This window comes from Propithecus coquereli, unplaced genomic scaffold (genome assembly GCF_000956105.1).
Source record: "Propithecus coquereli isolate 6110/MARCELLA unplaced genomic scaffold, Pcoq_1.0 Scaffold501, whole genome shotgun sequence".
Classification (NCBI taxonomy): Eukaryota; Metazoa; Chordata; class Mammalia; order Primates; family Indriidae; genus Propithecus; species Propithecus coquereli.
In genome coordinates, this window is record NW_012150853.1 from 660,672 (window position 1) to 684,463 (window position 23,792).

Here is a 23,792-nt window from a genome sequence, read left to right on the forward strand (position 1 = left end):
TGGCCAGGCCCTCGTGCACAGGCTCAAAGGCACAGCTGGCTGGTTCTCCGTGCCATGCGGTGCAGACTACTCCGACCCCACCCCACTACTGAAGATCACTGTTGACTTAACAGAGAAACCAGCCAACAGATGGGCCCCAAGTCCTGCCCAGCTAGTACCTGGAGACAAACCAGCCTGGAAGGAAAACACAACAAAGAAAAACCTGGAGTGGGGTGGAGGTCTCCTGTGTGACAGTGGTAGTGGGAGGCTCTCCCACGTGGCCAGCGGCAAGACCACCTGCTGACACCCCCAGGGCGCTGTGGGGTGAGGGGAAGGGGTGCAGTGGGGAGGCATGGCTGGCCCCTGCAGCCTTCCACACCCAGGGCCCAAGGCTGACCAGTGCCCTGGCGTGTCCTAGGAGCTGCTTTTCAGACCAGCAGAGTCCCGGGGCTCCCTCCCTCATGGGTCTGAGCAGGCCCAGGGTGCGCTGTCCACAAGCTCCAGCACGAGGGATTCTGAGCTGGCCAGGTCTGGGGACTCCGCAGGGCAACATGTTTGCCCACAGAGGACAAGAGTGGCTTCCTGGTGCAGTTGGATACCACCTTCCACTTCTCGGCTCCCAGCACTCCTCAGCCCGCCTTCCACGCTGGGAGGACAACAAGCGTCGGCATGTGCTCGAGAAGCACAGCCAAGCGCCACCCGTAGTGGTCACACGCGGCGCCTGCACCGTCCTTCCCAGAGGCCGACAGCTGGGCAGCAGGGCTGGCACCAGCCAGGAGGGTCCCCCAGGGGAGTTCAGCGGCTCCACCTCCACAGACAGCCGGGAGAGCGACTTTCCGTAAGGGACAGACGTCAGACTACTGGAAAAACTAACGGGCCCACAATCGTCTTTCTGCCTTCACGACCTAAGACAGGGTCAGCTGGGGCTCAGCTCCTGTGGCCCAGGGCAAACGATAGGTGACGTGGCTTCCCTAAGGAGTCCGGAAGGACCAGGGGGACCGAGGCAGGACACGGGATGCGCTGGGGTTCATGTGGTGCCAAACTCTGGCACGAGCCACAGGGTCATCTTCAGGTGGAAGTGACTTCACCTCCGAGCCTCGTTCCAGAAGCAGATCTGTGATGAGACCTGGCCTGGCCTTCGGCAGGTGGCGTCTGTGTGCGTTTCCGCAGTGACCGCAACAAATTACCAAAAATGGTGGCTTAAAACAACAGGACTTTGTTCTCTCAGTTCTGAAGGCAGAAGCCTGAAGTCAGGCATGGGCGGGCCCACATCCACCCGAAGGCTCTGGGGAAGGGTCTTCCCTGGTCTCCCCCAGCTCCGGGTGGTGCCGCGGCCCCTGGCCTTCCCTGGCTCCCAACCCCTCGCTGCTGTCCTGCCCTCCTCCTGTAAGGACACCAGACACTGGCTCTGGGCCCACCCTACTCCGGTGTGACCTCAACTAGTCACATCCGTGCAACTAGTCACATCCGTACAACTAGTCACATCCCCACAACCAAGGAGACCACACTCTGAGGTTCTGGGGTCAGGACTCAAACCCATCTTTCTGGGAGACACATCTCATGCCAGCATCAGGTGTAGACGCCTATCGTGCCAGGGAGGAAGTTCTTGTAGAGGGAAACATGATCACCGCGTGACCCAGGACTCGGCCACTGTGCACAAAGATGTAAGTCTTTGGGACAAAGTTCCAAACTCATGTCTCTCTGTACTACTGGGGAGACCAGCTTCAGTGATCAGGAGGTCCCAGTGATTGCGCCCTGAGACTTCACTCCAGATGTTTCTAGCACACTGAGTGTCCCAAATCAGCATCACAAACCAAAGAAGGCCAGACTCAGTGGGAGGCTGAGGCAGAGGATGGCTTGAGGCCAGGAGTTCAAGACCAGCCGGAGCAAGAGCGAGACCCCCGTCTCTACAAAAAATGGAAAAATCAGCCAGGCGTGGTGGGGGCACCTGCAGTCCCAGGTACTCGGGAGGCTGAGGCAGGAGGATCGCTTGAGCCCGGGAGTTCGTTCAAGGCTGCACTGAGCTGCGATAACACCACTGCACTCCAGCCTGGGTGACAGAGTGAGACCCTGTCTCTAAACAAACAAAAAAAACCAATGAAGCCAACAGGATAGGAAGCCTTATTTCAAATCCCACAAACAAGTAAGTTATCTGGCTTCACGGCCAGTGACAATGTGCTGGGGGCCGAGAGTTCTCTCCCTGCCAGTCCCGTTGCCCGGCCTCAGGCGCCTGCCCACTCAGCCTGTCCTCCACAGGCCTGTGGCACCTGCCCAGCCGTCCCTGTGTCGTGACGACTGTCATGCCTGACCAAGACAGGAGCGCAGCGTGTGCTCCGACTTTGTGCGCTAGAACTGAACATTCTCCAGAGAAGAAACAGAGTTTCTGGCCCTATACACTTCTTAAGGGACAGGTGCTGAATACAAGTAAATGAATAAATGACAAGTTACAAACATTCTTAACTGTAGTTAGTGTGTGGGTCTCACACACAGGAGGCCACTTCAGCACTCTTGGAGGAAACCCTGCCCATCTGGGTCCTCCACAAGACAAACCCTGGGCAGAAAAGCTAGTGGACGAGGAGAGAAAGTGGGACAGCGGCTGCCTTGGGCTGGGAGAAGTCAGCAGGGCGGGGCACGGGCATCTCTTGTGGGCGCTGGACACGCTCCACACCTTGTTAGAGGGGTGGGCGGCACGGGGCACTTGCCTGCCTAACTCACTGACCTGTACACTTAACATGTGTGTGTCTCGCTGTGTGTAAACACACCCTGTAGAAAAGAAATGCCACTTGCAGGTTGGGGACAGCCCTCCCTTGTCAGGCCCCTCCTCTATCTCTCAGCCTCGTGCCGTCCCGGCCCCGCAGACCCCTACCCCGCCCCCTCTGCTGTGGACGCGGCTCTGCCCTGATGAGCCGAGACAGCGCAGGCACATCTCTCTGCGTCCGGCGTCTCATGCACACGGCACCAACCTCCAAGACGAAGTGAGCTGGCAGGGTCTCGGGGCAGACCCTGGCACAGGCCAAGCACTCAACTGCAAAACAAACAAAATCAGCGGCTGCGCTGACAGGTCCACGCACAGAACGCCCTGCTGTGGCCGTGCTGAGATGAACGCCACACCAGTGATCTCACATTAATGTCTGGCGTCTGAAAGCATTTGGAACTGGGATTTTCAGAGCTGTCAAATGCGAGAGATGCAAGGAAGATCCTGCTATGTATTCATTTTAACTCTTTAAAGCTTCAGACTTCATGCGAATGTGCAGCCAGTCATTCAAAACGGAGCATGACTGAAAGACCTGGTGCCACTGTGGGCGGGACGTGGCGCTCTTCCTCACTGTGCCGGGAGCGAAGGGCCGGCAGGGAGGCTCAGGGAGGAGCGGGGTGTCAGACGGCGCGCTCACCTGTGCCCCGGGCACGGGAAGCCCGTGTGTCCTCAGTGCCTGCACGGCCTGGTTGCGCTCCAAGGTCACAGCCTTCAGCGCCACCTCCTGCTCCTGCAGCGCCCGCTCTGCCTCCTGCAGCTTGGCGGCCACCTGGGAAAACACTCAGACTCAGGGTGTCTGTAGGTTACCGGGCAGTGCCAGCCTCACGGCAGAGAGACCAGCTCCCCCCCCTGCTTAGCAAGCAGACAGCAGACACAGGTGAGGAATGCCAGGAGAACCAGGGGCCACGTGACACACAGAGCTCGGAGTGTCCCCGCAGCGGCCAGCAGCAAAACTCTTCCTGCCCAGCACCCCGGGCTGCCCTCGCAGGGCCAGCACCACGGGGAGGAAGGGTTGCCCGGCACCACCAGAAACACGCTGCCGCTCAGCTGGAGAAACAGCACACGCAGCAAAGCTCTGCAAAGGAGGGAGACAGGGCAGCAGCGTATTGTCATCACTGCAATTTTTGTTGCTATAAATCAAACTGCTTTGTGAGGTTTAGTGTTTTCAAGTTAGGGAAGGATTTGGTGAGAGCCCAGTCCCCCCCCACCGCGGAGAAGGACTGGGAAGGCCCTGGTGACGCCGCGGCCACACACACCTGGTCTCTTGCCGAGGTCAGACCCTGGATCAAAGCCTCTGACTTCTGGATCTGGTCCCTTTCCACGTCGTCACAGCGGCGCTGCCAGTCCAGGCCCAGCTGCACCTGCTCACGCTGCAGGCTCTGCTCCCTCTCGACGGCCAGGGACAGCTGCTGTCTGTACCTGCGGACACACCCACGCCGCTCAGCATCGCTGTCTCCCGAGGTCCCTCCGACTGCACAGCGGGCTGCGGAGGGCCACGCAGAGCTGCAGCGTGCCCTCCTGGTCTCAGGGACAGGCTGGCCCAGGACAGACACTTGGGATGGCCCGGAAGAGAAGCGAGCAGATGTCAAAGTTTGCCAGATGCTGCCGAAGGCCTGACACCATCAAAGAGGGTGATCACACTCAGAAAGAAGAACAGATATGTAAGAAGAGAGGGAATAAAGCCAACAAGCGTTAAAAATATAAGAAAAATTGTTACAGAAATTTGAGAAGATTTTCAGCTTTGAAAAGCAAACAACTAGAGCAGCACAGACAGAGCTAAAGAGCCAAGGGTGAGCAGGAAGAGCAAAAGGGAGAGAACCTTCCAGACCATAGTGCAAAGGGACAAAGGAACAGGGAGAAGTCAGGAAGAGCAAAAGGGAGAGAACCTTCCAGACCATAGTGCAAAGGGACAAAGGAACAGAGAGAAGTCAGGAGGACGAGAGGTTCAATTCCGTCTTATAGCAGGTCTGACAGATCAGAGTGGAGGGAGACGTCGTCAAGGAAGGAGGAGCAAACCCGCCAGGCTGGAACAAGAGCTGGGTCTTCAGCTTCAAAGACTCACACAGATGCTGCCAGGGCAGACTGCAGACTACTGAGGACAAGGACGAAGGCAGAAAGGTTTTCCAGAGAGCGACAAAAAGAACGAGAAGTGCGCTGGCATTAGGCTTCTTGCCAGCAAGGCCGGGGCTGGGAGGCAACAGGCCACGTGTGGGGACAGAAGTCTCGGCCTCAAGATCCCCACCCCTGAGCGTGGGCCCCGCCCATCCCAGGTGTGACACAGTGATGTGGCGCCATATGAGACTAGATGGAGATCCCCTGCTGTGAGCGAGTCCCTGGACCTGAGGGTGCCTTGGCGCTGAGAGAGACCCCGGCCGGCAGCCAGCAAGGAAAAGGAGACCTCAGCCCCACAGGTGCAGGAACTGAATCCTGCCGACAGGGACGGGAGCCTCAGAGCAGAGGGCAGGCCTGGCCACACGCTCACTCTGTCTAGAGAGCGCCAGGCCCAGACCACGGGCCAAGAAACCAAAATGATAAATGGGTGTTGTTTGAAGCGGCTAAGTTCCTGGTAATCTGTTGCAGAGAAATAACAAAGTAACATACAATGGTTTTAAAATCCAGAAGGGAAATGGTCTGGAACAGGGGTGGAGATCCTGGGCCTTAAGGCTACATGTGGCCTTTTAAAATTGCAACTTTGCAAGAAGTTGTAAGTACATTCACGCAAGTACAACACAGCATCGTCAGTTTCCTTCCTCTAAAGTTGAATGAGACATTCCGTGTGGATTTGCCATATTCTAAAGTGTGTTGGCCATCGCAGGGACAGGTATTAGCCAAAATTTTACCTCGGTGAGAGCAGATAGTTAAATTTTATGAAGAACAGAATCAGCAATGTGAATTATTGAAAGAAGATTTCTACAAGAATGCAGCATTTCTGTGTGATATCATGTCAAATCAAAACAACCGGAATATTTCTTTGCAAGGTAAAACTAAGTGTATATATGATAAGTGGCAAAAAATCGAAGCATTTTGAAAAAAGCTGCCTTTTTCAAAACACTTCTTAAAAAGGAAATTTCAGATTAACATTTTCCCCAGTTAGCAAAGGTCACTGATGAGCAGGATGATACATGCGAATCATGTGAAGAATATGCAGCTGTTAATACCTATTAATTGGAGAATACAATGAACGGTTCGCTGACTTTGAGCATCACGACATCACACTCAAATTAGCTTTTCAGCCTCACCTAGCTGATATCACCAAGGCACCTAAAGAACTTCAGACGGAATTGATTGAGCTCTCAGTAGATGACATGTTAAAGTCATTATTGATGCTAAGAAAGATCCAACTGAAATAAGGAAAAATGCAGTAGAATATCCACACCTTGAGCAACATGTCCAAAAAATGCTTTCTTGCTTTTCGACTACATATTGCTGTGAATCTACATTCTCTCAACTGAAACTGCCGACCTCCAGGCTGCAACCAAACATTCAAATGCCTTCCAACTAAAAGCAGACACAACAAAGTCATTAAAAGGTTAGTTAACTTTAAAATTAACAAATGGTTTTCATTTTTTGAAAGTATATAGTAGTTAGATTTTTACAAAATAATGTACATTTTTCAGTATATCTAACTGAAGTTTCTTGAATGTGGCCTTATTGGATTGCAGCTAAATTAATGAGGCCTCCAACACAAAAAGGTCTCCCACCCGTGGTTTGTAATCTTGTAACTAAACCCAGTTAAATTACCATTTGCACCAGAAGGCAAAAGTAAAGACATTTTAAGAAAGGCAAGCCTCCAAGTTCATTGCCTATCGATCTCTCCTGAAAAGAAATGGCCCAAGGGTGCAATGGAACAGGGCTTCTCAACCTTGGGGAAGGGCCAGTTAACTCGTTTTTTAAATTTCCACGCCACTGAGGACCGACACTGAGTAAAGTGCTCCTGCAACAGAGGAGATGGCCTGGAGAAATGGCAAAAATACTTCTGTCTCTAAAGCCATATCCCGGCCTCAGGCCAGTGGCCGGGGGGCAGGGCAGGAGATGGCCCAGCCCGACCTGGTAAAGGGAGATCCTGGGCGGAGGAGGTCACGAGATTGTCTTCAGCAGAGATGGGGTGATCAGAATTATCAACTGTAACTGCCTGAAGCTGAGAACCCATCCTTTAAAAGCTCTGTATTTCTGCGAATGTTCAGGAAATTTGGGTTTTTTAGGATGAGAAGGTCTGCCATTTTTCCTCCTTTGCTGGCAAAGTAGACTCTCTCTTTCCTTCCTCCTCAAACTGCTTGTCCTCGTTATTTGGCCTCGTGGACAAGTGCCGAGTTTTTGGTAACACTACCAAATGTCACTGCACTACTCGATGCTACCACGGTCCCTGAACAGCCGTCTCTCTCTCTGATCTTGTCCGCAGAGCAACAGGTCCACAGACCCACTTTGAGTGGCACTGTTGCAGAGAGCTCGGAGCCCCAAAGGCTGATTCTGAGGAGGAGGAAAGTGGGGATGCCATGTGGGGGTGCGGGGGTGGGAGGACCACATGCCCAGACCAGAGAGCTGGGACTGCCATTTGCAGACCACGTGCCCCAGCATCAGGAACAGGCCCTGCTCTTGAGTGTACAAGAAATATTTAATAGAAGCTACTGTCAGAGAGAAATTGCATTGGTTAATTTAAGCCACTGGCTTTTTTTGTTTGTTTTGTTTTTTTGAGACAGAGTCTCACTCTGTTGCCCCAGGCTAGAGTGCTGTGGTGTCAGCCTAGCTCACAGCAACCTCCAACTCCTGGGGTCAAGCAATTCTCCTTCCTAAACCTCCCAAGAAGGTGGGACTACAGGCATGTGCCACGATGCCTGGCTAATTTTTTCTATTTTTAGTAGAGACGGGGGTCTCGCTTTTGCTCAGGCTGGTCTCGAGCTCCTGACCTCAAGAGATCCTCCTACCTTGGCCTCCCAGAGTACTGGGATTACAGGAATGAGCCACTGTGCCCAGCCTAACCAATGGTTTTAAAACAAAGTAAACCTCCATCACTGACATTCAGAAAGTACTGGTTCAGCCCTCACACTGCCTCCGCCGGCCTGGGAACAAGCCCCTCCTGCACAGGACCCTCCAGCTGTGCTTTCTTCCAGCTCCTCCCGTGGCTGGCCCTGAGTCCATTTGTGACCCTAAATGACCGTGTTCATTTTAGGCAGCACTGACATGTACCCCATTCACAATGAGAGAAGGACGGGCAGGATGAGTCGTCACCGCGTCTAGCACCAGCCACCCGCATACTCGCTGGCATCTGAAGCTGGGGCGGCAGGAGGAGGGAAGGGTGGTCTGAACGTAGTCAGCAGTGACAGAAGTAGATCTGACACCATCACACACAGTTTTTAATCCTCGTAACTACAAAATATAAATCAATCTTTAAAACATCGCTTGGTGGCTATGACACCAGGCTTGTCTTCCCATTTTAAACAACTAGGACAAAAATATGAAGCAGCTTTCACTTGCTAAACAGGCAGGCAGCACCGTGGTCCCTCAGAAGGGACCTCACAGGATGAACCAGACTGCTGTCCGGCTTTCCCTCTGGAGCACCTTCTAGATCCCGCGGGGTGGGTGGGGGGCCACGAATCCAAGCAGGGCACAGTGGCCTAGTGCACTGAGGAAGAAGACGAGGGTCAGAGTCGAGGGAAGCCGAGGTGGCGAAGGGGACTTCACAAGGCAGAGCACCGTCGCGGAGGCAGCTCCTGAAAGCTGCCCGGGGCTCCCCTGGGAACCGTGGCTGACGACTGCGCTGCAGACGCACTGGGGACCAGCGGAGGCTGGGACAGAGCAGCCGGCAGGGAGCTCCACACTCACCAAGTCCCAGAGCTCGCCAGGGCAGCCAGGCGGGAGGGTGCTCAGGGGAGAGCCTGTAATAGGGCTGGCCTCTCTAGACGCGCCCATCAGAGATTTAAAACCAGTCTCAAGAGGATCAAGCTCCTGTGCAGGTACTTAACTGCAGCCAAACAAAGCAAACGCTTGTTCAAGGAAGACAACAGAACCAGACACTCACCAACATAGTATTTATTCACTATCGGTCTGACAACCGATAAAAACTTACTAGGTGTGCAAGGAAACAGGAACAATGTGGCCTGTATCCAGCAGAAAAATGAGAATACAAACAGACCCAGACATAGAGACACACTGGAATTAGTAAGTTAGTACAAAAATACTTTACAACAGTTATTATGAATATGTTCAGAGATGTAAAGGCAACCATGCAAATAATGACAGAAATAAACGATATAAAAAAGACTAAATGGACTGTTAAGAGCTGAAAAATAAAACGTGTGAAGTAAAACATCTACCAGACTTAACAGCAGTTAGACACTGTGGAAAGAGGAATGATCTGGACAGAAGCACAAAGAGAAAAAGACTGAACATGACACACACAGCCGCAGGGACCTGGTGGGACCCACGCCAGCCGGCACTCGCGCACCTGGAGTCCAGGAGCAGGGGACGCCGGACTCACACAGGACCCCACGATGGTGCGCAGCAGTCGGTTTCTACAGATCAGTGACAAAAAGGAAAGTGTAAAACCAGAGAGAAACGGCTTATTATGTACAGAGGCACAAAGAACGGCCAAAGCTCCCTCACAAGACGGCAACAAAATACCTTTACCACGCAGAAGGAAAAAGCTCTCCACCTAGAATTTTTCATCCAGTGAAGATGCTCCTCAGAAAGATTAGGTGAGAGAGTTTCAGACCCACGGAAGCTGAGATGCCGCACGAGCTGCAGATCTGCATCACAGGAAACCCGAAAGGGACGTGTGAGGGCTGAAGAAAGGTGATTCCACGTGGAAACTTCAAATTTGATTTTTAAAAGTGAAGAGAATCAGAAATAAATATTGGAAAAAGTATAAAATTTTTTTCTCATTTTTAAGTTATTATAAATGATAGTTGTCTGATCAAAGCAAAAATAACTCCCCCTACACATGTGAAATATAAGAAAATGGTAAAAAAGAAGAAAAGGCAGAAATAGAAGGTTGTACCTTGCGTGGGGTCACAAATTGAGGTTGAATTGAAGGGTTTTGCACTATACATGAAGTGATGAACGTTATTTACAGGCAGAGACTGTGGATCTAGGCCAGGCGCAGCGGCTCGCGCCTGCGATCCAGCACTTTGGGAGGCAGAGGCAGGAGGATCGCTTGAGCCCAGGAGTTGGAGGCTGCAGTGAGCTATGATGACACCACCGCGCTATACCCGGGGCAACAGAGTGAGACTCTGTCTCAAAAAAAACCAATAAACAAACAAACAAAAAAAACCCCCAAACAATTAGATGAAATGGAAAAACTCAATGAAAGACACAAATTACCAAAACTGACACAGAAAAAATAGAAAAACAGAAAATCTGAAATAAACTGCTGTATCTTCAAACAATAGAATACTACTGAACAATAAAAAGGAACAACCTATTGCTACCTGCAATGTGCATGGATCTCGAAATTATCATGTTAAGCCAAAGAAGCCAGACACACACGAGAACACCGTATGATTGCACTCAGATGAGATTCGGGAACAGACAAGCTCACCTGCAGTGACAGAAGTGCGTGGTGGGGGCTGGACCAGCCAACTGCAGGGCATGAGGAGAGGGTGGGGTGACGGAGAGGCTCAAAGTCTCGCCTGGAGTGGCGGTTACGCAGGTGCAGAGTTGCGACATGTACCTCATTTAAATATTTACATTATTGTCCAATAAAGTTGATTTTAATATACATGGGAAATACACCATGATCTTCACTCAAGTAAGTGTCCTTTCCAGCCGATAAGAAAAAACACTAAGAGATTAACGATCAGACAGAAGACAGGGGCGACTCTTCACACAGCATCCAAAGCACGGACACTTCACGGCTCTCGTCGCAGACTGAAGGAGGCCGTCCCCCTGAAAGGCCCCTAACCCCGCACCTGTGCCCCATCCACTACCTCCTCACACGCCCTTTGCACAGCCACATGTCCCACTTCTATTCACTCCTTCCCTGTCTTTCTCCCCCAAAAGGACGTGAGGTCGGGGACTTGATTTGCTCAGTTTTGAATCCTTAGCACCGAGAGCAGCACCTGAGCAGGGACACCCACCTGTCGATGTCCTGCTGAAACGCAGCCAGCTGTGCCTTGAGCCTCGCCTCTGCCTGCTGCAGCGCCTGAACCTGAAGGTCTCTGGAGATCATCTCCTTGGACACCTGAGCGATCTGGGCATCCCAGGCAGATTTGAGGGCTGATGCATCTTCACGAAGTCTAAACAAAAAGGAAACCGTGAATGGGGACGTGGTTCTCGCTCACTCAGGTTGTCTCCTACACAGCTCCCCCCACAAAAACACACACACGCGCCCAGTCCCCCCAGGAAATGCCATGTCAGAGCTGAAACTTCCTTGCCTAGATTAAGGAGATGGTGCTAGCCAAGAAGAAATAGCCACTCCTCCTCCCCTCCCTGCCACCCATCCAGCCATCCCTCCCGTCATGCATCCTACCCACCCAGACATTGACTAAACACCTACGGCATGCCAGGTGACGTGCCAGGTGCTCAGGGTACGAAGGTGAGCCATGGGGCGCCTGCCACGCCTCACAGAGCCCCCAGTCCTGAGGCAAGGCCACCTCTGACCAACCCATCTTCACGTCTTTGCCATGCTGAGCATGGCACCTCATACATGGAGACACTTAACACATGCTTGTCAAATTGAATAGTAAAATAAGGTTCTAGAGAAACCGTTCAATAACCTTAACAGTAAAATGCCTCTGGTAGGATTTCCCAAAATTGGATAACTTTCCCAAGAAAGACATTTAGAGAAGACACCTAGGCACACTGACCAGGGCAGCCACGGCACTGACCCCAGCCAGATGACACCTGCCCACGCACTCGGTGGTGGCCCTGTGTCGCAGTGACAGCCTGAATGGCTCCACCAAGCTCGCACGACAGTGATGACAGCATCACATGGAACAGGCCTTTCCGACGCTTCTGCGCTGACGGACTCTCAGGAGCGGAGGGCGAGCCTGCTGCCCCACAGAGGCCGCTCTGGCCGTGAAGGTCAGTCAAACCTGGCATGGGTGTATGTTAAGCCTGGTCTCTTACGGGATGGAAAGAAAGCCTCCATGCCCACTTCTTCGGACACGTTTTTTAGGAGGGCTAAAAGAAGGAGCTATCAAAGGCTTTGTCATGTCCCGTCTCCTCTGGAAGTTTGGCCTGACACAGACATGTGCGTGTTACATTGGCTCCTTCCATGCTATTAACAGTGTTTGCTGTTGAAGAAACAGACTTGGCAACAGCCTCCGGGTGCTCTGGGCAACAGCGTCACCTCCAGACCAAGAGCCACCCAAGAACGTGCTGGCTCCCTCCCTGCACAGGCCAGAGGTCGTCCTGACCTCCCCCAGGCACGGCTGCCGAGCTCTCGCGCAGACACGGAAGGACATGGGCAGCCCAGGTGGGAACAGACGGGCCACCACAAAAAATCATACGCTTTTACCGTCACACATCCTACAGGTGTTCTCTGTAGCTTCAAACTCCACACTGGCACGGAACTGCTAAAACACTAAAAACTACCAGGAACTGCGAGGTCATCATTTAACGTGAACTCACGCTCAGGACAGTGAGGTCGGATGACACCTGAAATCCCCAGATGTAAAGGAGGAAAGAAGTAAGCTTCTGAGTCTCTAAATCTATTTTCTGTTACCAAAATAATACCCTGTATGTTTAACAATCCCCAATGAGCAAGAAATGTTAATATTTATAGACAGAAAACTAAAGGACATTGAAGAACAACATTGAGTTTAAGGCTCCAGGGTCAGCGAGGCACTGTCGCTTCAGCTGCATTATCAGCGGAGCGGAGACGCGCCAGGGTCTCTAGGGCCTCCCAGGACGTTGACAGCACGGGCTGTGGGCGCTCACACGCGCGCTGCACTCAGCTGCCTTCGCTTCCCAGCTACTGTTGCTCAATTTAATTGGTCAAACTACAAAACGACAAGCTAAATCCAAGGAAACCATTCCGAATAAGCCTTTCATCTGCTGGTATCTTACAGTTCTAAGAGTCATTTCCTCCCAAATAGAAACATGATTTTGCAGAGAATTCCCTAAAAAACAGGGAAAGATATTTCCCAAAGGGACACAGCCAGTCGCTAAGCATGGAAACCACTAGCCAATGACTTATGTCTTTGGTAAATGCAACTTCCCCAAGATTCCCGCCTCACTGGGGCTCCAGGGATGCAGTTTAATGCTAACCACGCCACTGCCGTTACGACGGTCAGACTTGCGTGCATCTCTCACCGAACGCCAGGCACAAGTGGAACGGAGTTGCTTATCTGGCCTGGCCTGTCTTAGATGCCAGAAAGGAAACTGGGTTTAAAAAGAAACGAGTTGACGGAGTAATTGGAACACTCCCGAGTACTGCTGGGGGCATGTGACGCAGGGCAGCTACAGGAAGCGGAAGAGCAGCTCCTCAGACAGCTGCGCACAGACTTCTACGACCCAGCGGCTCCCCTTCCGGGCACACACACAAGAGCCGAAAGCAGGATCTCAAAGAGACATCTGTACATCGACGTTCACAGCAGTGTCATTCATGAGATAAAAAGGCGGGAACAATCTACATGTCAACGAATGGATGGACAGACAAACAAATGCTGTCCATCTGGACAATGGGATATTATTGAACCTTAAAAAGGAAAAAAATTCTGACTTAAAAACACTGAACTGTATACTTCAAAATGGTTAAGATGTGGCCGGGTGCGGTGGCTCACGCCTATAATCCTAGCACTCTGGGAGGCCGAGGCGGGCGGATCGTTTGAGCTCAGGAGTTCGAGACCAGCCTGAGGAAGAGCAAGACCCCGTCTCTACTAAAAAAAAATAGAAAGAAATTGGCTGGACAACTAAAAATATACAGAAAAAATTAGCCGGGCATGGTGGCGCATGCCTGTAGTCCCAGCTACTCGGGAGGCTGAGGCAGGAGGATCACTTGAGCCCAGGAGTGTGAGGTTGCTGTGAGCTAGGATGACGCCACGGCACTCTAGCCCGGGCAACAGAGTGAGACTCCGTCTCATAAAAAAAAAAAAAAAAAAAAGGTTAAGATGGTAAAATTTATGTTATATGTATTTTACCACAATAAAAAAAATTGAAAAAAAAAGGGAATGAAATTCTGACATATGCTATCACGTGGCTGAACCCTGAAGGCCTTGTGCTCGGTGAAACGACCCAGGCTCAAAAGGACAAACACTGTCGAGCCCAACTCGCAGGAGGTCCCCAGAGGAGTCAGATTCATGGAGACAGAAGTAGAATGGAGGGTGTGGGGCTGGGGAGGGGAAGTGGGCTGTTGGTTCACGGGGACAGAGCTTCGGTTTGGGAAGACGGAAAGTTCTGGAGATGGATGTGGTGACGGCTGCACAACCATGTGGATGTGCTTAATGCCACTGACCTGTGCACTAAAAAATGGTTAAAATGGTAAGTTTTATGTTATGTGTATTTTACCACAAATAAATAAATGCACGCATACACACAAACTACACAATTTCAAAAAAAGAAAAGAAAGAAAAGAATCGTTAAGAAAAATGACCATAAAGCTAAGAAGACCCCCTGCCCGCCAGACACTCATTCCCTTGCCGGCTCTCTGGGTGGAGCAGGCGCCTGCTCACCTGTCGATGACGGCGTCCTTCTCCTTGCCGGCATCCGCCTGCCTCCACTCGGCCCTGCGGAGCTGCACCTCCAGGCTCTCGCAGTGGGCCTGCAGCTCCAGAACCCTGGTCTCCAGCGCCTGCAGCTGCTCCCCGTGGGCTCCCTTCACCGCTGCCAGCACCACGTCCCTCTCCCTGGCCAATCGGTCGAGCTCCTCATGCCTAAAACACAGAGAGGGGTGCCCTAGCAGTTCCCCGGCCCCAGACTTCCAGATCGCCCTTTCTTGTGCTGCAGCGGTTACTGTGCATCTGTCCTCAGCTGGGTCACCTAATTCTGCAGGGCAGGCTCTTTGCTCATCACTCCTCACAGGTAAACACAGACTGAGCCATTCTTAGACGCCAGGCCTGGCCTGCCCCCCAGAACTCACAGCCCCGAGAAGACAGACAGGAAAAGCAGGTACGTTAGCACAATCTGAACACCACCACTCAGACTCCTAATCAACCCCTGAAAGCAAAAACGCAGATGCTCCCTGCCTTGCATCTTGGTGCAGTCAGGTCTCCCAGTGCTGGGACTGCTGTATGAAGTGTGTACTCAGCACATTAGCTCTGAATTGCCTCAACCTGGCCTGCTTTTGTAAATCACCTGGCAAAGCATGTTCCGTAACTCTCAGTGTCTTCATGATGTCGTCCAGACACACACAATCACGCTTATCTGGAGCGAGACTCTCGCAGAGCAAGCCCGACTGGACTGCTGGTTCCACAGTGTGGACAGGCTCTGCCACTGAGGGGATCTGGGGACACAGTCCTTGTGCTGGAACTCAATCTGCAGGGAAAACCGCAAAGCTCTTGACCGGACACAAGCACTGCATTTTATTTTTTATTTTTTGTAGAGATGGGGTCTCGCCACATTGCCCAGGCTGGCCTAGAGCTCCTGGCCTCGAGCGCCTGCCCCTGCTCTCCCTGAGCTGCAGGAGCTCACTCCAGCATCAGCTGGCAGGGGTCTGGAAACCACTCCTGAGGGGGGCTTGCCAGGTGGTCTTCGGCATGCAGCTCAGAGGGAGCGCAGAGCACGAGATGCTGCCCGGGAGTCACTCCGCTCCTGTCTGGTCACGCGTGTGAGAGGCAGACTCTGTGAATGGACGTGAGGGAAGCCCCGCTTGTGTCAGCAGGAGGGCTGTTCCCAAGAATACTTTACGTCTTACTTAGTAATTACTGAACTTTATAGCACATGATACTGTTTTGCAAAGTGCATATTAATAATCATCATAGTTATCTTTAGAAAAATTTCTGAACATGTACAGTCTTGTGAACCTAGTAAATTTATTATTTTTAGATTATATAAATATATTGTTATAGGTGATTGATTTCAAATTTTTTCAAGCACAAAAAATACATTAATTTAAAATTCTGTGGGGCTGTGGACTGGAAATACAGAGTCCAGGAGGAAAAGGAACAGTGTAAACCTCCTACTGCTAGGGAAGAGCAGGCTCAAAGAGGTTTTCTGGTAGAGCTGGAGGCTCGCTATGTCACCCAGGCTGGTCTCAAACCCCACCATGCCCGGCCAGGCACTGTTTTGAATCAGTGATAGTGGGCATTAAATTGCTATGGTATTTAGATCACATTAGAGACATTTTAAAGAGTCATTGAACAGTGTTATTTGTTAATGCTAGAAATCACACTCATTTTCAACTAACTATAGCTGACCCTTGAACAACACAGGCTTGAACTGTGAGGGTCCATATACGTGTGAATTTTGTCAGTAAATATATTGGAAAATTTTTTGGAGATTCATGACAATTTGAAAAAATTCACAAACTGCATAGCCTAAAAATATCAAAAAAATTAAGAAAAAGGTATCGTGAATGCATAAAATATATGCAGATACTACTAGGCTGTATTATCATTTACTACCATAAAATATACACAAATCTACTATTTAAAGTTAAAATTTATCAAAACATAGACACACAAACATTTACAGACCACACATGGCACCATCCACAGCCAAGAGAAACGTAAACAAAGACGCCACAATAAATCATAACGCAGCATTAACTTCAGCACATGCGCTGTCATCACTGTAATCACGTCACAGCCCCTCCTGGAGCTGCTGTGGTGAGCTCTCATGTTGCAAGGACCCGCTCACAACACGGTGTGGTGTGACACGCATCACCTCCCAGTGCCAGTTCATCTTTCCAGTAAACTGCAGATCATGGCAAAAAGTGATCTCCTGGCTGGGTGTGGTGGCTCACGCCCGTGATCCCAGCACTTTGGGAGGCCAAGAAGGGAGGATTGCTTGAGCCCAGAAGTTCAAGACCAGTCTGGGCAACATAGTGAAACCCCATTCTACAAAAATTAAAAAAGAAAAGAAAATCATTAAGGAGAAAAGATACTTGCCTGAACAGGCTTTTAATGCAGACTGAAGTGCCCTATTCTGGAAAAAGAAAGCCGCACAGGACATTGACTAGGGAGGAAGAGAAGTGACACCAGGGTTCGAGGCAGGAAGGGACAGGCCCACTCCATGGTTTTGTGCCGGTGTGGCCAAGGGCACGATCAGGACGCCCTCACCTACACAGCGGCCAAGCCTGAGCCCTGAAGGGAAAGATGAACGCCAGCTGCCAGTCTTGTGGCTGTGCCCCACAGCCGGGATAACGAGAACCCTCTTTCCAGGCTGGTTCCATAGACGCTTTGTCCTCGAGTGAGGAAATACCCTGCCAGTAAAGGACGGACTTCTGCAGTTCTTTTGACATCGGATGATGCCCCAGCCACCCAGACCCCACGCCTTCAACATCGAAGGCATCGAAGTGGTCTGTTTGTCCCCAAACACAAAGCTCTAGGGGGTCCTGAGGACCTTCAAGGCGCATTACACACGGTAGGTACTCTGTGGAAAGGACAGTCAACGCTGTGGAGGGAACCCCTTCCGCCCCTGTGGAAGAACATCGTGACAGCCTGGGAGGATTCCATAGTGGAAGACGCTCCCATCACTACAGAAAAAGCCGTGAAAGCCATTGCGTCTGAAACAATGAATTCCTGCTGCGCAAATCGTGTCCAGATGCTGTGCACGACTGCACGGAATGTGCGGCAGAGCCAACGGAGGAGGTCGTGGAAGAGACTGTGGATGCGGCAAGAAAGGCAGAGGGTGAGGGTTCCGAGACAAGGAGCTTGGAGCAATTCAAGAGCCAACAGATGCCACACCAGGGGAAGTCACAGAAGGTGACCTGGCGGAGACGAGTGTTTCTGAACCAGTGCCAGCCGACAAGGAAGAAGATAAGGAAGAAGCAGAGCCACAAACAAGTGACGTCAGACAGCCTGGCAGAAGGTTCCGATTATGCAAGACCCCTTCCGACTTCTTTTACAACATGAGCACTTCTACGATACAGGCACTGAAACTAAAGCAAACACTGGAAGAAGAATTGGTACAATGTAGAAACATTTTTAGAGAAATAAAAAAGCAAAAAAGACAGAAATTACGATGTATTTCCATTAAGTTACTCTGTGTGTGTCTGCCTCTCTGCCTTCCTGAGACAGTAAGACCCGCCTCCCCCCCCTCCTCCTCAGCCCACTCGCTGAGACGACGGGACGAAGACCCCTGTGCTGATCCATTTCCACTTTAATGAACAGCAAACACATTTTCTTTTCCTTATGATTTTCTTAATAACATTTCCTTTTCTCTAGCTTACTTTATTGTAAAAATACAGTATATGACACATAGAACATACAAAATACGTGTTAACGCACTATTTATGTTATTGATAAGGCGTCTGGTCAACAGTAGGCTATTAGTATACTGTTGAGTTTCTGGGAAGTCAGAAGTTGTACGTGGGCTCACACCTCTAATCCTAGCACTCTAGGAGGACGCTGAGGCAGGAGGATTCTTTGAGCCCAGGAGTTTGAGGCTAAAGTGAGCTATGATTGTGCCACTGCACTCTAGCTGGGGCAACAGAGTAAGACTCTGTCTCAAAAAAAAAAAAAAAAACAAAAAAAGTTACACGTGAATTTCTTTTTTTAACAGAGTCTCGTTCTGTCACCCGGGCTAGAGTGCCGTGGCAGCAGCCTAGCTCACAGCAATCTCAAACTCCTGAGCTCAAGCGCTCCTCCCGCCTCGGCCTCCTAGAGTGCTAGGATTACAGGCGTGAGCCACTGCGCCGGGCCAATATGTGAATTTCTGACTGCACAGGGCGCTGGCACCCCTAGCCTCTGAGTTGTTTAAGTGTCAACTATCAACTTATGATTTTTTAAAATTCTAGCTATAGATTTAAAAACCTACAAAGAGAAACAGTGTTTGTCCAGCTTCTTCATGGCCGCACGGTGCAGCTAAGCAAGCAGTCCCGGCATCACTACCATCTGCTCTATGTCCATCTGGGCTCCCCATGCACCCGCTCTGCCTCAGTTTCTTCGTCTGGGTATGAGAACACGGCACGCACCCTCACGGTACGTGTCATCTGAGGGCACGCCCCTCTCTCACCACAAACTGAGAGGCAGAACTGTGAGGACGCTGTCTTTGCCGCTTTGCCCTGGAATCCCCTGCAGCGGGAAACAGCAGGCTGGAAAGTTTCCCGCTGCAGGGGATTCCAGGGCAAAGCGGCAAAGACAGCGTCCTCACAGTTCTGCCTCTCAGTTTGTACATATTGCACAAACATCATGGCAACAAAAAATGCAAGTCACCCTTGCATCACTGCCCGTCACCTGCGTCATGACATACCATTTTCATAAACACCTACATGTTTTATTTACAGTTACGATGTTTCTTCAGAGAAGAAACAGGAATTGAATCCTGCGGTGGCAGCTGAAACAGGGGCTGCCCCTCAGGCTCGGGCCCCACCAACACCCTCTGCACCCACTCCAGATCCCCACCCTGCAGCCTCTGCCCCGTCCCTGAACCATCGCTGGCTCCGCCCTCTCAGGCACCCACTCTACACCGTCCTACCAAGACCTCGCTATAGCCCAGCTTTGTGGGGTGGATTCTACCTGGGCTCTGTCAGGACCACTGTCCTGGGACTGCCCGACATCTACTCCCTGGGTGTCCCACGACACCTGCAACACCCGGCACATGGGGGGCAGGGGGTGCTGTTCTGCCAGGGCCACAGGACCCACACTGAATTATAAAAATCATTTCAGGCCAGGTGCAGTGGCTCACACCTATAATCCTAGCTGCTAAGATTAAAAGGATTTATTGTGTAAAATTTGGATTCAGTCAAAAGGCTGCACTCAGGATCCAGAAGGCCACATGTGGCCCCAAGGCCGCAGGTTCCCCACTCCTGTCCTTGCACTCTGAGAGGCCAAGGTGGGAAGATTGCTTGAGGCCAGGAGTTCGAGACCAGTGTGGGCAACAGAGACCCCATTTTTACAAAATAAAAAAATAAATAAATAGCTGGGGATGGCGAGTGCCTGTAGTCCCAGCTGCTTGGGAGGAGGTTGAGGCAGGAGGATCACTCGAGCCCAGGAATGTGAGGCTGCAGTGAGCTGTGATGACGCCACTGCATTCCAGCCTGGGCAACAGTAAGACCCTGTCTCAAAAAAAAAAAAAAAAAATCATTTCAGTGGGAAAATGAGGGCTCTTTGGAACTTAGGAATTTTTGATCCAAGAGAATAAAATTATTTCGCTGCAATAATTTTAAAGATAAAGGTGACTGCATCAACAAAGTAAAAGTAGCTGCTACAATCTAAAACTCACAAAACTGGTTAGTAAGGGCCGGGCACGGTGCCTCACGCCTATAATTCCAGCACTCTGGGAGGCCAAGGTGAGAGGATCATTTGAGCTCAGGAGTTCAAGATCAGCCTGAGCAAGAGCAAGACCTAAAAATAGAAAAATTAGTCTCTACTAAAAATAGAAAAATCATCTGGTGGTGCCTGTAGTCCCAGCTACTGGGGAGGCTGAGGCAGGAGGATCCCTTGGGCCCAAGAGTGTGAGGCTGCAGTGAGCTATGATGATGCCACTGCACTCTGCCCAGGGTGACAGAGACAGACTCTGTCTCAAAATAATAAATAAACAAACAAACAAACTGGGTAATAAGTAAAACTTTTAAGTTTTAAAAGGTAACTTTTAACTTAGGTTTTAAATGTGTTAACTTTTACAACACTGAAAAACCTAAACGGCACTGAGAAAATCCAGAGCAGAAACACGGATGCAAAGCTGAGTCCAGGCCAGACCCCCGCTGGTTAGAGGTCGGATGCACGTACCAGCCTTGGCTCCCACTCCTGGCTATGGGCAGGCTGCGCGCTGTGGGAGTCAGAAATACTCACTTCCTCTTAAACGTTTCCTCTTCTTTTTTCCTGGTTAGCTGCACAGAGTGAAGTTTATCTTCTAAGTCCTTTATCCTAAAAAGAAACAAATATTAGTGAAAAAAGCAGACAAGAGACTAAAGCAAAGCTCGAAGAGACTCCCAGCCCAGACCGTGCAATGCAGCCACAGAACTCTGCCCAGCAGACAGGAGGCGACACGCACTGGGCATCTTTCACGGCCTCCAGGTCCCGGCACGCCCAGGCTTGGTCCTGGAGCTTCCTCTCCAGCTCCGAGTTCGCGGCCTCGGCCCTCTGCAGACACTCCGTGGCCTTTGCTCCAGCTTCTCTCAGAGTCTCAAGCTCTTTGTTCAGTAGTTTAACCTTTGAACGATTTTTAAAAATTCAAAATGAGGATATAGTTAGAACCAATTGAGGCATTAGAGACATGTACGGACATTTTATCAAGACTGGAGAGAATAAAACTGAAGTTCAGGAAACTGAGACAGTGAGAATGTCCTCGCATGCCATGCCCCCATGGTGCAGACTCAGGTGAGACCAAGTGGCTCTCTGAAGGCTCCATAACCACCGAGTCAGGCCCTGGTCCCAGCAGAGACCCCACGTGCCTCCCAGCCCTACGCCGTTACAGACCAATTCAATTCCACTCTGTTTCTTAGCACACGATTTTAACATTATTTAAATAATGACATCAAGCATGAAGGGCATGTATAAGAACCTGGCTCACTGCTGAGTGACCCCACTCAAATCCTGGCTGCACACTGAATTTTTAAATGACCTCTCTGGGCCTCCATTTCCTTATGTGTAAAACACTGGTGGTGACGATGGTTGCTATACCCAAACCAGATAATATGCATACAGGAGCTGTGCACAGTGGCTCACGCCTGTAGTCCCAGCAACTTGGGAGGCCAAGGTGGGAGGACAGCCTTGAGGCCAGGAGTTTGAGACCAGCCTGGGCAATGTCGTGAGACCCCATCTTTAAAAAAAAAATAAGAAAAATTAGCCAGGTATGGCACCATGAGCCTGTGGTCCCAGCTACTGGGGAGGACAAAGCAGGAAGAGCCCCTGAGCCCAGGAGCGAAAGGCAGCCAGCCGTGGTGGCTCATACCTGTAATTCCAGCAAAAAAGACTCAGCTCTTGCTTTTACTAATAAACTGCACACTGTGACACACACCGCGGGCCCTTGCAGCAGGTGGAGATGGAAGCAGGCCCAGCACCGGGGAAGTCCCTCCTTTGACAGGAGAGCCCGCCCCACAGGGCGCACAGGGCTCCCTCATGCCCACCTGCTCGCCTGCTCCTCAGTGCTCGGAAGTTCCCAATGGGGCCTTGTGAGGGTCCCTGTGGGGCAGCCCCAGCCTCAGGCCCAGACCGCTCTGGTCTCTGGCCGACAAGGTCAGCACTACATCCAGGGGTGGGGTCGGGGACTAACAAGAAAGGGTCATGCAGGGCTCTGCGGCCAGCGGCGGCACGGTCGAACTCGGGCTGGCCTGGCCTGGCCGGGGGACTGTGATCTCTGCCAGGAGGCGAGACTGGGGGTTGCCTAGCCTGGGCCCCAGCCACTCTGAATACCTGCCCACTGCCCACCAGGGTCCTTGGGGCCTCCCCCTGGGCTGACGGCTGTCCTGTGGAGAGGTGGGAATGCCTGGGGGAGGGCCCTGTGCCAGCCACAAAGGCTGTCACCCACAGGGACAACCAGTCAGGCAACAGGGCCAGACATCACCTTCCCCTCCCACCCCCAGCTGCAGCCCTTGTCCTGCCTGTGTGTAGCCCCTCAAGGCTGGTCCCTGTTCCGCATCCTGAAAGTGACTCTGGCAGTGTCTGAGGTGGCACATGGAACCATGTGCATGTGCTGCTTGTAGCTGCGCCACACGCCACCCTGCGGCTCCAGAGAGGTGCTGAGCCCAGTCCGGCCTCTGCTGTGCGGTGGGGAGGTGAGCAGCACCCACGGGCCCGTTTCAAGGATCTCACTGGAGAACTCAGGCCGCCAGCAGGGACAGAGTCCACAGTAGCCTCGTTGCCTCGGCCAGTACCAGGCTGGTCACTCACCTCGAGGGAGGGCGCCTGCCCGAGGTCTCGGCAGCTCGACCAGGAGCGGAGGCGCCAGTGCTCCTGACTGAAGACAGTGACTCCGCAGTGACCTCAGCAGATGCAACCCCCACATCCCAGCAAGGCCCCGGCCCACGTGCCCGTGTGTGATTCGCTGACTCACGGTTCAGAAAGAGCCTCACCACTCAAGAGAGGGGGGTCTTAGGGCAGATGAGGAAAAACTTTCAACACTCCAGGGAGCCCCGGTTACCTTGAGCTCGTGGGATACGACCATGCTGCTCATGCTGTCGGCCTGCAGGCGGAACTCGTGCTCCCGCTTCTGCGCTTCAGATTCAAACTCCAGCAGTAGCTCCTGGAACACACCAGGCCACAGTGAAAGGACAGTGGTGAGGACCCACGCAGATAGCGCTGGCAGCTGAGAAGTCAGGGGGTGGGCAGGACGCAGCGGTCCGTGAGGAAGGCTGTCGAGGAGACAGAGGTTGGAATCGTGACACCGGCACGGCCAGTGAAACTGCGTGTCCTGAATTCTCTCTCAGGATTCTTCCCGCGGCACCCGTGATCCACATGTTTGCATGAACAGCAGAGGGGCCTGCAGGGCCGGCCCGCGCCGAGGACGCAGCTCTGTCCATTTCTCCCTTTAGCTCTGTCCGTGTTTGCCCCACAGAGTGAAGCCGGGGCGTGTACGGACTGAGAATCAACTGCTCCAGCACTGCGCTGGGGAGCACGGGTCCCCCGAGACCACCTGCTCTCCCAGGACCACCCACTCCAAACAGACTCGGTTACCTGACGGATGGGCACAGAGGGAGGCTGAACCCAACCCTGAGGTGCTACCAGGAACATCCGGCACCCTCTGCCGGCCCGGGGCAGACCGGACCCATACGTGTGCCCGGCAGTAAATGGACAAGCTGCACCAGCATAGCGGCACACCCCGATTCTGACAGCGAGCGGGAGCCTCAGAGAAACCGTGCAGAAAGCACAACTGAAAACATATATTTTACTTTTTTTACCCTTGGAAAGGCAAAAATGATGGTAAGGTCACAGCAGCAACACTTAATGGAATCAGAATATAAAAGTCATGGAAGACCGGGCGCGGTGGCTCACGCCTATAATCCTAGCACTCTGGGAAGCCGAGGCAGACGGATTGTTTGAGCTCAGGAGTTCAAGACCAGCCTGAGCAAGAGTGAGAC

At 51.8% G+C, this 23,792-nt stretch overlaps 1 protein-coding gene across 1 annotated transcript in view; it reads right to left on the reverse strand.

The window, feature by feature from the left end:
- The window catches only part of CCDC57 (coiled-coil domain containing 57), a 120,364-nt gene that overhangs the window by 53,922 nt on the left and 42,650 nt on the right, over window positions 1-23,792 (reverse strand). The window contains exons 5-11 of the mRNA XM_012656358.1: window positions 22,856-22,957; window positions 20,768-20,925; window positions 20,566-20,640; window positions 14,344-14,544; window positions 10,807-10,965; window positions 3,991-4,153; window positions 3,372-3,503 (exon numbers count right to left, since the gene is read on the reverse strand). Coding sequence (XP_012511812.1) covers window positions 3,372-3,503; window positions 3,991-4,153; window positions 10,807-10,965; window positions 14,344-14,544; window positions 20,566-20,640; window positions 20,768-20,925; window positions 22,856-22,957 — 990 coding nt within the window. The remainder of the gene's footprint in view (window positions 1-3,371; window positions 3,504-3,990; window positions 4,154-10,806; window positions 10,966-14,343; window positions 14,545-20,565; window positions 20,641-20,767; window positions 20,926-22,855; window positions 22,958-23,792) is intronic.